At 41.1% G+C, this 16,100-nt stretch overlaps 1 protein-coding gene across 3 annotated transcripts in view; it reads left to right on the plus strand.

Moving 5' to 3' along the window:
* The window catches only part of ADCY5 (adenylate cyclase 5), a 200,692-nt gene that overhangs the window by 164,510 nt on the left and 20,082 nt on the right, over window positions 1–16,100 (plus strand). For 2 of the 3 annotated variants that reach the window (XR_011726474.1, XM_071746644.1), the window contains exons 9-12: window positions 6,021–6,043; window positions 9,357–9,501; window positions 11,099–11,196; window positions 13,860–13,947. Coding sequence is in view for 2 of the 3 variants with exons in the window: in XM_071746644.1 (XP_071602745.1) it covers window positions 6,021–6,043; window positions 9,357–9,501; window positions 11,099–11,196; window positions 13,860–13,947 (354 nt within the window). In the remaining variant the exon portion in view is untranslated. The remainder of the gene's footprint in view (window positions 1–6,020; window positions 6,044–9,356; window positions 9,502–11,098; window positions 11,197–13,859; window positions 13,948–16,100) is intronic. The other variant, XM_071746645.1, reaches the window with a different exon arrangement.

Below are 16,100 nucleotides of genomic sequence, written 5' to 3' on the forward strand. Positions count from 1 at the left end.
TGTTAAATATCCTTCCTATCAGGCTTAGTATTTTCTGTGCCAATTCTTTCTGGACTCTAGTATAGAAATTATGTTACTTCTGGGTTGAGTGCTTTGAAGTGCTTCAGGTTTTTTTGTGCTCTTACACCTGACATCATCTGTCTTCATAGCCTTGCCTTGTTGACCACAGGGACAAAGGCAAAATGCATTCAATTGGCAGCCGGGCACAAGTGGTGTCCCCCAGGGATCAGTGCTGGGCCCAGTTCTGTTTAATATCTTCACTGATGATTTAGATGAGGGGATTGAGTCCACCATTAGCAAATTCGCAGATGACACTAAGCTGGGGGGAGTGTGGATCAGCTGGAAGGTAGGAGGGCTCTGCAGAGGGACCTGGACAGGTTGGAGAGCTGGGCTGATTCCAATGGGATGAGGTTCAACAATCCAAGTGCCGGGTCCTGCACTTTGGCCACAACAACCCCATGGGGAGCTCCAGGCTGGGCACAGAGTGGCTGAGAGCAGCCAGACAGAAAGGGACCTGGGAGTCTGGATTGACAGGAAGCTGAACATGAGCCAACAGTGTGCCCAGGTGGCCAAGAAGGCCAATGGCATCCTGGCCTGTATCAGGAACAGCGTGGCCAGCAGGTCCAGGGAAGGGATTCTGCCCCTGTACTCAGCCCTGGTGAGGCCACACCTCGAGTCCTGTGTCCAGTTCTGGGCCCCTCAGTTCAGGAAGGAGATTGAGGTGCTGGAGCAGGTCCAGAGAAGAGCAAGGAGGCTGTGAAGGGATCCAGCACAAGTCCTGTCAGGAAGGGCTGAGGGAGCTGGGGGTGTTCAGAAGAGGCTCAGTGGAGACCTCATCACTCTCTACAATTCCCTGAAAGGAGGTTGGAGCCAGGGGGGGGTCGGGCTCTTCTCCCAAGGAGCAACCAGTAAGACAAGAGGGCATGGATTTAAACTCTGCCAGGGGAGGTTTAGGTTGGATATTAGGAAGAAATTCTTTACAGAGAGAGTGATCAGACATTGGAATGGGCTGCCCAGGGAGGGGGTGGATCCTCTGTCCCTGGAGGTTTTTAAGAGAGTGATGTGGCACTCAGTGCCGTGGTCTGGGAACCACAGTGGTAGTGGATTAAGGGTTGGACTTGGTGATCTCAGAGGTCCTTTCCAACCCAGATGATTCTGTTATAACACTGCTGAAAACAGATGTAAATAATTAGTTTTGTGGTGAGGCCACAACAGGTTTGTTTTTAACTTTATCTACTCTCAGCCTGTCACCCTCCTTTTCCATTTTCCTCAGTCACTGTCTCTTTGAAGCACTTTTGCTTTGCAAGTTGTCTTGACCTCTTACAAAGCTCATGTTTTCTCTAATCTTCTAGGCCCTAAGTCTAAAGTTCTTCTGATATCTGCATTATCATCATATAAATCCCATTTCATGTTCACTACAGAGATGAAAAAAGGGGGAGAAAAATAGTTTCTCTGCCAATTTTTGTTGGAGTTGTCAGCAAAGCTTTTAAGGTGAAATCCATGCTTCCTGGCCATGTTGACATTAAGAAGGTCACAGAGCTTGTCAGCTCCTCTACTGTCTTATTTTTGAAGCAAAATGAAAAGTTAAAAGAATGTAAAGTCTATTTCACTTTTCTTTGCATATTTACAATATGTTAATTGCAGCTAAGAGCTAGAATTATTATTTTTAATGGTTTTTCATTTGAAGCATTGTGATATAGCAGTCAGCTTGTCATGGCTTTGACAAACACTTTATCATTCTATTTAAGGAATCAGTTTTAATCTTCAAAGAAAAGGGCTTCGTTAATTTAGAAGTCAAGCAGGGAGATGGCAGTCATATGAGCTTTTAGCACAATAGATATTCATAAAATATTCCCCCTGAAATAGTAAGCCTTAGAGACAGATGCAATAATGCAACATTCCCTTTTTCTTCCTCCTTCACATGTCTACTCCCACTGATGACAGTCATTAAAAGTAAATGCTTGTAAATTCAGAGACACCTGACCTTCTATAGAATATATGTTTTTCTAAGAATCTCATACAGAAAAGATGAAAGGACTGTTTTTTAAAAGGTACTAGTGGCTTTAAGGGAGCTGATTCAACTAAGTTTGGGTTAATATTCAGACCAAGAACTGTCTTAATTTCAGAGCAATTATTAACTGCTATTACCTTTACATTTGCAATCTGATGGCAGAATAATGCAGCCTCCTGGGGGAAGGGGAATAACTTCAGTAGCAGGGATATTTCCAATGAGACTGAATAAAAATTGCATAGAAATATGCAGCAGTCCATTAGTACTGCACTGCCATAAGGCCTGGCTCATGCCTTATGATCCCTCCTAGAGACAAGGAATCTTGGCTTTAACAAATCCTACTTCATCATCATAATTATGGAGCTATTCTTGAACTCCTGTGAACTCCTATCTGTCTGATACTTGTAGCCATCACCACTTTTGCCATTTTCATCCCTGCTGACAATTCCCAGCCTTTTCTTCATAGCAGCCTAGAAAGCCATTGGCACCACTTCAGTCTGCTGGGCAGAAATCCATAAGCAGCTGAGGAGGTATTTATATACTTGATGCTGGGAATTGGCTGTTTCTCTTGCTACCCTCTTACTCCCCCTCTCCTAAAAGACAGGCACCTCATTTTTATCAGCTGTTTTTCCTGGGCATTCAGATTCCTGTAGCTGTGTAAGCAGAAATTGTAATATTGGGATACAGTTGAGCAGCTCAAAACCTGCTCTGTGCCCCAGCAGGCTGGGTAGCACTGCAGCCTCCAGCAGTCAGCACAGACAGGTGGGATCAGGGATGCTGGAGAGGAGCTTTATAGGCAGCTCACAGCAGCAGCCTCCATTATTTCACTTTCCTGCTTGAGCTTGGAAATTTGACTACTAGATCATGAGTGTGTTTAATCCTTTAGGAATGATGGCAAATCCATGTAGAATGTATTTGTGCAGCACTAATTGTCCTCAGTGTTCATCTGTGTGTAACACAGACCATTGCAGTTCACATGTGCAGCCCTGTGCTGAACCAAAGGGCTGTAAGTGGAGTAAAGCATCTGAGTCCTCAAGAAACCAAACTATTGGCCAGCTGTGGAGAAGGAAAGAGACCAACATGGACCCAAGTGCAAGGGGAAGGAAATAATTTAAGTGCTGATTTTTCAATGGACAAAGCATGCCCGCAAAACAGGTGGAGGTGAAAACACTAATAAAAACCCAGGGGAAAAATTCCCTCTCTGCCAAAAATAGGGTGAGCAGCATGACCCTGTGAATACAAACATCCCTTCCATGAAAAGGCTCCTTGACGCTTGATTGAGACACAGGTGCTTTAGTGGATAGGGAAGAAAATCTTCTCTCAGCCATATCCTAGAAGTATATTTGCTCAGTATCCTGGCAAAGTCTTTCAGTGCAAAGAAGAAAGATCTGTAACAAATAACCAGTTTTTAAGAAGCTGTGTTTGAGGGCTTTTTCCTAAAATAAAATCCTGCAGACCATTCTCCATAACAATTCCATTTTTGGCAATTCTGCTTGAAGAATCTTTAATATGAAATGGGAGTGTTTGAAGTGAATCATTTCATTATCTTAAAGAGGTTCCTACTACATTTAATTTTAAGCTGATTCTCTCTAATTGAAGTTCAAGTCACTCTTAAATATTTAGCCTCATTAAATGAAGATCTGTGAAAGAAAATATCTTTCCCTTTTTTCTTTACCTGAAATGTGCCTTTTTTTAATTTTGAAACACCAATTCAGTTTGAGCTACCAGCATGAATAATTTCAAGGGTTTCAAGCACAATTTAATATTTTAAGTAGGAAAGCTAGATCAATTAATTCTGGGAGTTTTTAGATACATTTCTCATAACAGGTTTGCTGGGGGAAGAGAAGCAGGGGAGAATCAAATTCCATGTTGAGCAAGTGATTGCCTGTATAAATGACCAGTTAAACACGAAGCCTGCATGTTTAAGCATGGTGGTTTTCCCTGATTGAACTATTGAGGTTTTTTTAAATTATGTTCTTGTTGAGGTGTTTTGGTAACTTGAGCTGGTTGGCTTGTATCCTCAAACTTGGACACCTAGAAGTCAGGAGTATCAGATCTATGTTTCCCTGCAGGGTTTCAGGAGGATGAATGTTTAGGCAGCTCCCTGAAACTCAGACCATTTCAGGGGACTCTCCCACTGCAGTCACTCATCCAGTTCCCATGTGGCTAAGCTTGAAAATGAGAGCTTGATGTCAGTCTAATAAGCAAGTACTGGCTGTTTTCTCATTGCTTCCCTCCCATCATTTCTTGGCTGGTATCTATTCATGTTCAGTTGATTTTCCTTTTTTTTTTCAGCTTGACAGACTATGACAGCAGACAAATTAGTGAGAGTTTTGTCCCCATGATTAATCAGTGAGCTTTCAAGTTTGGCACTGTGTTGTAGCATTGCTTAGAGGATAAATAAAAAAGTAAATCAGATAATCCTGACAATTATAAAATTATTAAGCAAAGCAAAAAAATCCCACAACACACATAACCAAGAGTTGAATGATTACTTCATCACTCTTTAATGTGAAATAAAAAAATGCACTTTTATTTTTTCTTTCTTACTTTGATTACTGGACATGCTAATTTTGAATCAATGTTAGTATTTCCTCCTTCCCACTGCACATGAATCTCCTGTGGTTATTACATGAGACTGAGAGACCTTCTTTGTTTGAATTTCTGTCGAGGAAAGTTGGAGTTGCAGTTTCTATGGTAGTTTAAGTCTGAAACAGAGTATGTAAAGGTGGAAATTGCACTCTCAGTGAATCACAGTCCTGGCTGTTGACCTCAGTAATAAAATCCACTGTTTCCCCCTTGCTAAGCTGATAGTGCTCAGGGAGACTTGTCTTGGCTTTACTTCTGCTTCTCAGCACATCAACTCACTGCTAGCTAGTTGCAAGGGCAAAATCTGTTCTCATTTAGTATCTGGTCAATGGTTTTGTTTCTGATGATGTTGGACAAGGTAGCTGTGGGAAGAATTTTGCCAAAAGATTTTACCTTTTTTACAATCAGGATGGATCTCCATTTGCTGCCCCAGCCTGATAGCTGCTGCAAGTGGAATATCCTCATGTCCTCTGAGTTGTTTTTGTCCTGAGGTCTCAGGGAGGAAAACAAAAGGAATTCTTCCTATACCCCAGCTACATTTGGTTCATGTTTTGGAACACAGGGTACAAACATTGTGCCTGAGTATTTGACCCCGCTTGTCAAATATACAACTTTTCTTGACTTCAGTTAAATTTAAGCCAAGATGTCAAAGGGCAGATTTTGTCTCAGCCCATGCAAAATGGCCATTTTGATGCAATTTGGTCTATTTGGTATGCTAATGATAAACATCTAAAATTGTCTCTCTACATATTTTTCTCTGAGGCCTTCTAGCCAGTTAAAGCTATGGATGGGCTGTAAATGGATACACTTACTCAATTCCAGTGGCCCTGACAGATTTGTGAACACTTTGGCCATTACAAATATTATAAATAAATCCTGAAATTTTATTCAAGAAAATATGTTTCATATGTGCATGAAGCAAGGGCAAAAGGAAGGAGATCCCTTGAGTTTCCTCCTGAAGAGATGAATACCAAGATGCATCCAACTCCATCAGCCAAGCTCTGACAGGAAGAGGTGCAGCTGTGTTGAATACAGTGGTTGACCTATGTTATTCTGAATTTTGTTTCAAGGAAAATGCATCCTCAGTTTCAGTATCAGCATAATGTCCATTTTATCATTTGTAACGGGGACTGAAACAAAGAAGACACCCGAAGTAAGGTGTGCCAGCAGTCAGCTGAAGCGTTTCCCTTATCTTCACTTCCATAAATTTCTACCTGAAGGCATGGTTTTTTTTTTCAAAAACTGCTGTCTGTTTGGTAACATAGCAGTCCAAATTATTGCCATGGGCCTGCATGGATTTCCATCCACACCTAACAAATGAGTTCTCTGGAAACTCCTCTCAAAATGCTGTTCTCAGGATACTTCGTGTTCTCAAGGTCAGGCTGTCTCCTAATCTTTGTGTTCTTTTCCTTTCTTTCAGGGTTTTGAGGACCCCAAGGACAAGTAAGCATATTTAGTTCTGTCATACACTGTTACATTTGCAGTTTTGGGATTTTTTTCTCATATTAAAAAAAGACAAAAATTAATGCCTGGCAGCCAAGAATAATGCCTGGAATCCCTGGAGGTTTCTCCTGCAGGGACAGCCAGTCGAGGGCACGGGATTGACTGATGTGCATTCAGAAATGCTGCTGCCCTCAAAGCATTTATTTGTTTGTGTGGTTCTAACTTGCTTTTGCAATTAAAATGCTTTTGCTGCTCTCCCCCTCACCCCCAGTATTCTTCATTATTTGCTGCTTTGAAAATTTCCCAGGAACAAAATCTTCCTATAAAGTATGTCTGAGTGCTATATCTCTGATAAGAAAAATGTATTATGTATTGAACTAAGTTTCTAAGCATATTTACATATATTTTATATTATTCATTATTACATATTACTTATTTCTATATATAAAAATTAACTCAGAAATTATAACTTATTTTAAAAAGTAAATTCAAACTTTTCGTGATTTAAAATACAGCCACATTAAAGCAGCATTTTAATTTTTTTTCATACAGAACTTTAAAAAAAAATTGGTTTAAATACCAGTTTAGCAATAGTGGTATTTTGAAAAATTCCTTTTGTAGGAAAAGATCCAACCATGTTCCCTTTTTAACTTAGCTTCACATAAAAATATCCTGTATTGAAGGTATTTGGGATAATTTCACATTCAGTCCTACTGAATGGCAATAATTGTAAACTTGCTCAGAGCAAAATACGAGACAGTAGAGCAGACTGAGGCCTAAAATATGTTGCTGCTGCTCCTTACCATGTTGGTCAGTTTGAAGCAGTGGTTTGAAGAGGTGTTTCTGGAAGTTTTGTAGCAGCCCTTGCTTCCCCACCCCACAGTATATCAATCAGTATTTCCACACATGAATTTCATTAATCTATGACAATACCTCATCTCTGACTTACAGACACTTCTTCCAGGGCACTCCTTAGCACAGGGGAATTTTTGTATTTTGATTTAGAATCTATTTATGCAGATGTCCCCAAACATGCTGTACAGTCATTTAGTTTGGATACAACTGGCTGCAAAAGTCACCCAAGCACCTACAAGCTGACCAAGTTTTCCTGCAGTCTACGTGAAGGTGGCTGCCTCAGAATAGCCCAGCAAGGCAATTTAAAACCTTCAGGGTTATTTCTACACAATCTGCAACCACAGAAGTTATTCAGTATTAGAGGTACATTCAGCAGCATAGAAAAGGAGCTATTACAAAACTGGAGGCAGCCAAGGCCAAAGCCTGAGCAGGAAGTTTCTACTTCACTTTGTGTCTTCCTGCGTGGGGCTTCCTGAGTGGCTGGAGCTTGAAATCTGAGGTTCACCAAGATGCTCAGCCAACAATTTTGCTTTGGTTCCAGGGGAAAACATATTGCACCTCTCTTACGTGGTATAAAATGACTAAACATGTAAATACCTCACAGGATCTTGGAAGACATTCTGTAAATACAAAGCCTAATGATTTCCATGATCACTTTTATGAGTCCAGAAGACATTGTGAGGACTTAATGAAAATAAACACCATCGTCTCAAACAGATGTGGTCCCTGTAAGGAAACATCTAGAAGTAAATTAAATGTCCTGTCTTTCTAGGGACAAAACCACTTTTAATTTTGAAGTGGAATATACGAAGTTCAGGGAATTAAATAACTCTAGAGCCCAAAAAGAAAAACTATTTTATGCACTGCCATTGAAGCAGTAAGTTAAGCTAAAATAGAGATTAGACCTTGAAGCAAGCTACATTTGCAGCTGTCATATGGTCACTAAATAGATGACAACATTGTGTTGTCATGACCCAGCTGAGGTGTAGATACATTCAGTTCGCTGGCTGAGGCAAAGGGAATTGGAATGGAAATGAGTAGATGGACCTGAATTATTTTTCTCCTGGCAAGAAGTATGTGGCAGAGTTGAGGTACAGAGATCTTGAAATCTGGCCCAGTTTTGCAGAAAGCTTTTGGAGAGTTTTTGTCTTTTTTTGGACAGGGACCTTTAACTTTCAAAACAGAGCCACATTCTGTTTTCTAAGCTGCCTTGAGGAGTCTCTGCTCTACAGCACAGTTGTACCTGTAGTGGCAACACATTTGTGTGCTATGCACTGTTACACAGCACAAATAAAACTGAGAAAATAAAGCAGTGTAGCTTTTCATCGTGCTTGTCAGACCACGGGATTTTTTTCTGCAGAGTGCCTGAGGTGAAGATCACACAACATGAGCCAGAATTTGCTGTGCCATCATGGGATCTGCACACAGAAATAGTCATCCTCTGGAATATACCCCAGTGCAAGTGGGGGGCATATTGCAATGGATATGTCTTAGCAAATCCCCAGGATAACTTTGGTGAACATGCAAGCAGAGTAGAAAGCAACACTTCAGGATTAGTTTTTAATTTCTGTCTATAGCTAGTTTCAAGGCAAGCCATTAAAATGACAGTATCAAGTCATTAAAATCCTGTTAGGCTTTAAAAATAACTAGAGAGGTTGGAGAAGTGCTTCAGGTTTCCTCATCCTGAGTGCAGAATGCCTCAGGGCAATTAAGTTTTCAGTGTTATTTTTTTCAAGTTTTTGAAAACCAGCCTCATTTTTCTGAAGTTCTAGCTGAGCATCAGTAACAAGCTGATACTAAAGATTACAAGATATTTAGAAATCTCATTCCACATATTTAGAAAGCAGAATATAATTTATAACCTCTCTTTTGCTATAGTTGTACTTTGCAACCTTTCCTTGAGTTAAGTAAATACCTTGCAAACAGACAATTTTGTCTGGCTTAGTCTTCATACTCTTTATAGCTGCATAAAGGGGAAGGATGTCAAGCCACGATTTTTCCTCATGTATTCTTTCTGTGAGCAATTTTTTTCAAAAATTCAAGTGTGGAATTTTTCAACAGGAATTATTATTGTGAAGTAAGAAATACAACTTGTTAGATGAACAGTTTTTCTAGTTAAGGCACTAACAGCTACAAGAGCGTGGCAGTGCAGGGAAGAATAAGTTAGAGGAATAGTGGAAGGAGCTGGCTGACCAGATGATAAAGAGACTGCAATGCAAGAAAACAGATGCATGTATTATGGAAAAAGGACAAGTAAATAAGATCCTTTCCCTGGTGGAGCAATGAGCTCCAGCACCAATATTATTTTCCTCTCAGCTTATAATCCTTTCTCCAAATTGAAGCTGTTATAAGCAAAATATCAGTAAGCTCCAGGTTGTTATGCTGTGAAATGACAATATGTGGTGAAGAGGGGGAAATTATCCTGCCCTCTTATGCTGCCTTTTCATAACATCCTTAGGAATACACAGGAAAGTATGAACCCAGAAGATGAAGTGGATGAGTTTCTGGGCCGTGCCATAGATGCCAGGAGTATTGATCGGTTACGCTCTGAGCATGTGCGCAAGTTCCTCTTAACATTCAGGGAGCCTGACTTGGAGAAAAAGGTAATGTCTGAAAATCATGGCAACGTGCTAGCCAAGCTTTGTTGTGAGTTTTAATGCTCCTGTAAGGTCAAGCTTTTAAATCTATAGGTAAAGTTAGGTTTTAGGTGTTGGAAATGAGGTTGTGATCTTAAAAAATCTGTGCTTCCTCATCGAAACCTTGGTACATATGTCCCTAGAAAGCCACAGTCATCTGAAGGGAGCACTGAGCAGGAAAACCAAGCCATTTTTGACAGACACTCATGAATATATGGTGATGAGCTGTAAAGGGAATCCAGAATATTTCTCTGACCTTGAGGCATCCAAACTGAGATTGCAGTCACTCCTTATCTCCCTCAAATCATTGAGGAAACCTGCTTCAGCCTGCCCGAACTCCGAATCACCTCTGGAAGGTCTTCGTTCTGCCTTAGCCCACCACAGGGAGCCACAGGTGCTACTGAGGCTGGCTGGGATGCAATCCCTACTCTGGTCATTTTTGGGAACCTATTTGAAGCAATTCTCGGTCATAAATGTGAGAAAGAGGAGTAACAGACATAGGGCTCCCAAATAGCTGATTACTTCCTGATTTTGTTTCAGATAACATTGTCGTGAGGCAAAGATCTTTTCAACTTCTGTGTCTGTATAATAGAAACAACACAAGCTCTAGGTGGCTGAAAATTTAAATTCAGTTAAATCCAAGGTACTCAGATAGGTATTATATAAATTGCTGTTTTTAATTGCCCAAAGAAAGTCAAAGTAGTCCTTTTTCTTTTTTTAAATCTAAGCACATATCCTTGGAATACTTCCGCGTTCTTCAGATTAAACTCATTATTCAATGGAAAAAGCTTCAGTAATTAACTAAGTTTGCACTATTTTAGCAAATTTTTTAGACATTCTTTGAATAACAGGAATTGCAACCTATTGCAAAAGCAGACTTTTGCAGGATTTAGAGCTATTCAATGAATCAGTTTGGGAATGGATAAAAGCTGAGGCATGTAATTTCCTCTGCTCCTTCCCTTCAATTTTATAGCTGAAAGCTGCTGGAAATTAGCAGTTCACTTGTTCTGAGCACCTTTTATTTTGTGGTTCAAACATTGAGATGGTCTGTAGTGAGAATCATGCTTCAAGCTAAATACAGCATCTTTGGGAATTGGATGCAGCTCCTGTGTGACCAATATGTTGACAAGTAGTTGGAAGAAGCAACTGTGTGAAAACCACAGCATCCTTGTGCTATCATTAGAACAAGCCAGGCATCTGCACAAAATACAGGATTTTTTTATTAGCAACATTCCTCTGTATTGGAGGAAACTTCCATGGAAGAAAATTTTGTCTGACAAGACAACGGTGATCTAGAATCCTGGTCCCAATTAATCTGTTCCTGTTCCTCTCATCCAAGGGGCAGATGGTGATTCCTCTCTCCATTCAGCTGTGTGGGTTTGTTTCCTGGCCTTTGGATCTGTCCAAGCCAACAGCTTGCCCAGGGAAAAGAGGAGTTTGTAATGTTAGTAGTTTCCTACTAGCACTGCTTTCCAAAGACCTAAGCAGAAGCCAGGAAGATTTTGTGGAGAGAAGGAAGCCAGTGCTTTCTCCTACTAACATAACCCTGTTTGTGTTTATGCAGTACTCCAAGCAGGTGGATGACAGGTTTGGAGCCTACGTGGCTTGTGCCTCCCTAGTCTTCCTCTTCATCTGCTTTGTTCAAATCATAATTGTGCCACAGTGAGTATCTTTTCATCCCTTTGCTCCCATCTGCTCCCTTCCTCTGTTCTGGCCTACTTTTCTTTGTTTTGTTTTTGTTTTGTTTTTTTGGTTTTTTTTTTATAATTGAGAATTCAGAGCACCAAGAGGAAAAGAAAAATCCCTAAATAATTCAAGTGATGCGTGGTGCTTATTGTTTTCATTCATTTCCAGTGCAGCTTAAAATCTCTTCCCTGGCACGTGAGGACTTCTGTTTTCCCAGCATGATTTCTCTTACCATTTACCTCACCTTATGAAATTTAGTTCAGCCTCTTTATAAGCCTGTGGAAAAAAAAAAATCACCTAGCAGGGAGGATTGCCTACTAAGGCATAGGATGCATTCACAATATGAGGCTCAGCTATCCTCTAACATGAATGCAGTGGGAAAGAGAAGTGAAAAACTCATCACAACCACGTGGCTCAGATCACTGAGGTCTCAGGGTCTGCTTCACAGATGAGGAATTAAGCCTCCTGCATTTATTCTTCTGGACTAGGGGTGCAAGGCAAAAGGTACAAGAGGAGCTGAACTACCCCTGCCTGCACTTTGGGTAGCTCAGGTTCAGGGGTTTCAGTCATTCCCTTCCTCAGGCAAGAGTGGCATAAGCTCCTCAGTGCTTTTGGACCACTGCAGTACATTGCTTTGTCTGAAAGGCAGTGTAACCCACTGGATCTTTTCCAGCAGTGAGCTCTGCAGACATGGTATTTCTTCTCAAAGAGTTTATAAAAAGTCTCTTGAAAGTTAAAGCCCGGTTTTATTTCCTGTGCTCTGGTTTTGGAGCAATAATGTATCATTCACTGAGCACTGCTGTGTTGGAAATAAATTTGGAGTCAGTAATTTTTAATCTGAAGAACAAGATCACAGAAGCTCTGAAAACGCTCCAAATTCATCTTCATTGCAAGAAGACAAAAAAATTGCTTAAAGAGAGCTCCAATACTACTATCTGCCATCACAGCTGCTTTCTACTTCTGTTCACACCACAGATCTTATCAGAGTAAAGCTTGGTTTGTGCTGTTCAGATCAGATATTTGGAAGGTCACAGAAGTAAGGCACAGCCTCATGTTTGAGGTCATTCACTCTCCTAGGCAAGAGGACATTCACTTGTGCTGACAGGAAGACTGAATCAGCGAGCTAACGTCAGTACCAATGCACTGTGTAAACACACAGGATCCGCTTTGGGAAACTGGGATGGAACCTGAAAGAGGCTCAAAACTGAAACTCGATAAATCCCAACAATTAACACATTGTTAACTATGGCCAAAAGTGTTCTTTGAGAGTAATTGATTTAGAGAAGGTTTACACTTCATATCTCTGAATATTACTGCTGTGACTTCACACCTGCAGAGTCCTCTACCAGTCTTTGTATTGCTCATCAAGCTCCCTAAGCAGCCACTAAGCTGTCTTCATAAAACCCAATTTAGCATTTAAATGACAACTTGACAATTTCTGATCTGTGGCAACCATATGCCTGACTCGTTTGTACTACATGGGAGCCAATTCCTTATGGCAGCATGGTGTAAATGTCAAGCTGCCCATAAGGATGGTGGTTGGTTTGTTTTGGTAAGTCCTGAAGTGTCCTTAGGAAGCCTGGTGTGTCTGAAAAAAAGAGTTAATTCAAGAGTAAATAAAATTTCACGTTCTAACTGCAGGTCCTTGTATTTCAATTGCCTGATTTTGCTTTTCTGTTGAAGGTAACATCAGCAACTGAAACCACAGGTGTATGTGTCAACATCAGAGCTTCATGAAAGACACAACATGAAATCTGAATCTGAAACTAGGGACTAAATGGCAGTGACAGTTTATGATGATAAAGAGGAATAGTTTTAATGAATTTCACAAACTGTTTCTCAAACAGTGAATTAGCAATTAGGACAATTATCTGAGTAGTCACGAGAGAACACAGAGACCAGCTGGCTTTGGTGAAGTTGGCCTCAATGTCATGATGCAGGAATACTTCCTTTAAATTGTGACCAAGGATAACTCTTTGGAGAGGGTCTGTCCTGTCTCACTGAGACTAATCACTGGGACATTGTTACTGAATATCTTCATGATCAAAGCACAAGAAAATGTACAGTACAAAGTTGGCCCAGGGGCCCTGTTTGTACTTCAAAGTTGGGAGGACCAGGAACCTCTGAAGCTGACCAAGCTAAGGCTCTTTTCCCTGACTGTCCTCGTGCCAGATTTGCTCCCATCCCATGACAGGGACAGAGCACAGAGAGTGTTGCAGCACAGAGGTTCCCATGCATGGGAAGGGTGGGTAGCTATTCCAGTCAAGACTTTTCCCACTTGGCTCAGCACCCTTTCCTTCCCAGGGGTCTCCTACCTACAGCCAGATAGGGCTGACCCACCATAACAAATTATTCTGTCAACTCTTGAAGTATTTCTGAGTCCCTTGGCTCTCTCCCCTGCAGGAAAGACGTTGCTATAAAAGATGCAGCATTCTCTGCTTTGCATCCTGTGTAGTGATTTGAAATGGGACAGAGTATCTGTTGATATTCAAAGCACCTCATATATCCTTCTGCTATCCTAATTGGAAAGCCTGTGTAGTGTGTCCTAACTTGTACAAATGTAACATTCTGGAGAGCAGAGGTGTATCTATTTTATGTGGTATGCATTTTCTTAAAAAAAAATTTCTCCTTTATTTCAGTTCTACATTTATGCTGGGTTTTTACCTGACCTGTTTCCTGATCCTGACCACAGTGGTGTTTGTTTCAGTGATTTACTCCTGTGTAAAGGTGAGTACTGTGGTTTCTTTGTAGAGTACTTTGCCTAAGATAACTGGATCAGCAATACATTTCTTCAGCTAACAGAGCATGTTTTGTTAGCCATCCTTTCCACACTGAATGATAAGGGTTACAGAAAAAGTCTTTGATGAGACAGAATGAGCTGCAAACAGATGTTAGGGTTGACATCTCTTCAGCTCAGCAAGAAGTAATCACTCTGTGGATCTGCATTAAGTCCCCTGCAGGCACTCTTGGATTGATAATAAGAACGTATTTTCCAGTGTGGAATGAAACCCTGGCCGTTCTTTTCCTCCCTGTAAACTTCCTGCAGAGTCGCCTGTGTGCTGACCCCTGCTGCATCTGCATGTTTGCCTGGGCAGATAATCAGAAGCAGAATATCTTCAAGGAAAAATGTCCCACAACAGGGAGGAGTAAAAGCCACAAACATATAGAAGTTTATCAGCCTTTCTCAGATGAGTGTACAGAGCTTTCAAAATTCAGTGGACTCTTTCTTGTAACTGGTTTTGATCATCAAAGAAATATGTTTTGTGGAATCTGAAAACATTAATTCTTCTTGGCAGCCTGTGGTAAATTGGCAGCCAGAGCTCTGGGGAGAGGGGTGTGCTCATCTTTCTCACTTGAAGAGATTCTGATTAAAATGTTGATGCCAGTTGTTTGTATTTGCAGTTTTGGGGGTCCTTCGGGTCTAGCAGTGTCTGAATACATTCAGATTCAGGCTCCTTAGCCCAAGCTCAGTTTTGCTTCTCAGAGCCTAGAATAGAATAGGTCACTGGAGTTCTATTTCCAGCAGAAGAAACAGTGGGGTAATGGATTATGTCAGGCAGGTGATTTGCCTCACTTTAATTATCTTCTCTGTGCCATTTTAAACATTTGAATGTGGGTGCTCATGACAGACTTGCACCTTTCATGTCTTTTTGCTTTTTGAAAGTTAGATTTAGAAAATTAGGCTTTGCCTTCTCTTCTATTAAGAGCAACAAACTGTTCCCAGTGAAAGAAGCTTCAGGTTATATTTGAATTTAACAACTTGCTCAGGGGGCTTCCCTTGGACTTATGACAATTTTAAAGGAAGCCTGGTTTGTAAGTGCAGCATCCCATTGGTCCTGCTTGTTTACCAGCAATGAGCTTTACAGTTCAAAACCAACAGTGCAGATAGGTAGACTTGAGTCTCTTGAGCTGGGAAATGGAAGTCAAAGATGCCTGGTTATACCTGGTGTGTTCATTGCATGGAGGATGTTACTGAGTGTCATTAGTTTGTGAAACTAACTGATTATCAGTTAGTTCACCACCACTGTGGAAAGCTTTTGATCACAGCCACAGAAGGCTTGGAAACTTGGTGCAGAGCTGTACTGGAGCCTACTTATGCTGCAGGGCCACTGGCAGCAAAATCCCAGTGCCAGCTCTGCTGGTGCTGTGGGAATACTGGGTCAAGAGCTGTGTCAGGGCCAGACCTTGGGAGCACTGGAGCTGCAGGCAGACAGATTTCAAGTCACACAGCTGTTTGTCACCCACTGCCTTTCACAGGCTTCTCTTGCTTCCATGGACCACCAGCAGCACTCATTTCTTCTGTCGTTGTTCAAAGGTTTTGGTTTTGGTCTGGCCTTTTTGGTTTAATATTATATTGGTGATCTCAATTAACAAATAAAGAACACACAGAATTTTTTAGTCCCTGTAACCCTAGGGAATGTATAGTCTTGCTTTCTTTACATTGATCTTCCAAATTCATGTAGAAGAGGTCTGTTCAGTGGTGCCTGGTTTTAGGCTGGCTTTGCCTCAGTTCACAGGTACTGGAACACAAGACATCAGAGGGAATTCAGACTAACATCAGAATTTAATGGGATTATATGAAGCTCCTGGTATTTCCAAATGGGAGTTTTCAGTCTCTTGACCCAGCCCCACAAGGTGTTCATGTCTAACACCCTGTGTAGACAGTGCCTGCTGTGCATAAGTTGCAAATATTAAAAATATCAGGCCTAACTCCAGTACCTTTTTGATTACCCCTTTTTGAGTGCTCCAGATTAACATCTGCTGACAACATCTGATTATGAGATGGCTTATTTAGGGCACAGGTACTTCTAGCTTGTCAGCTACCTGTCTGATGGCAGCAGCAGCTGCCAGACTGCAGACTGGTTTTCTCATTAAAGATT

This window comes from Heliangelus exortis, chromosome 6 (assembly GCF_036169615.1).
Source record: "Heliangelus exortis chromosome 6, bHelExo1.hap1, whole genome shotgun sequence".
Classification (NCBI taxonomy): Eukaryota; Metazoa; Chordata; class Aves; order Apodiformes; family Trochilidae; genus Heliangelus; species Heliangelus exortis.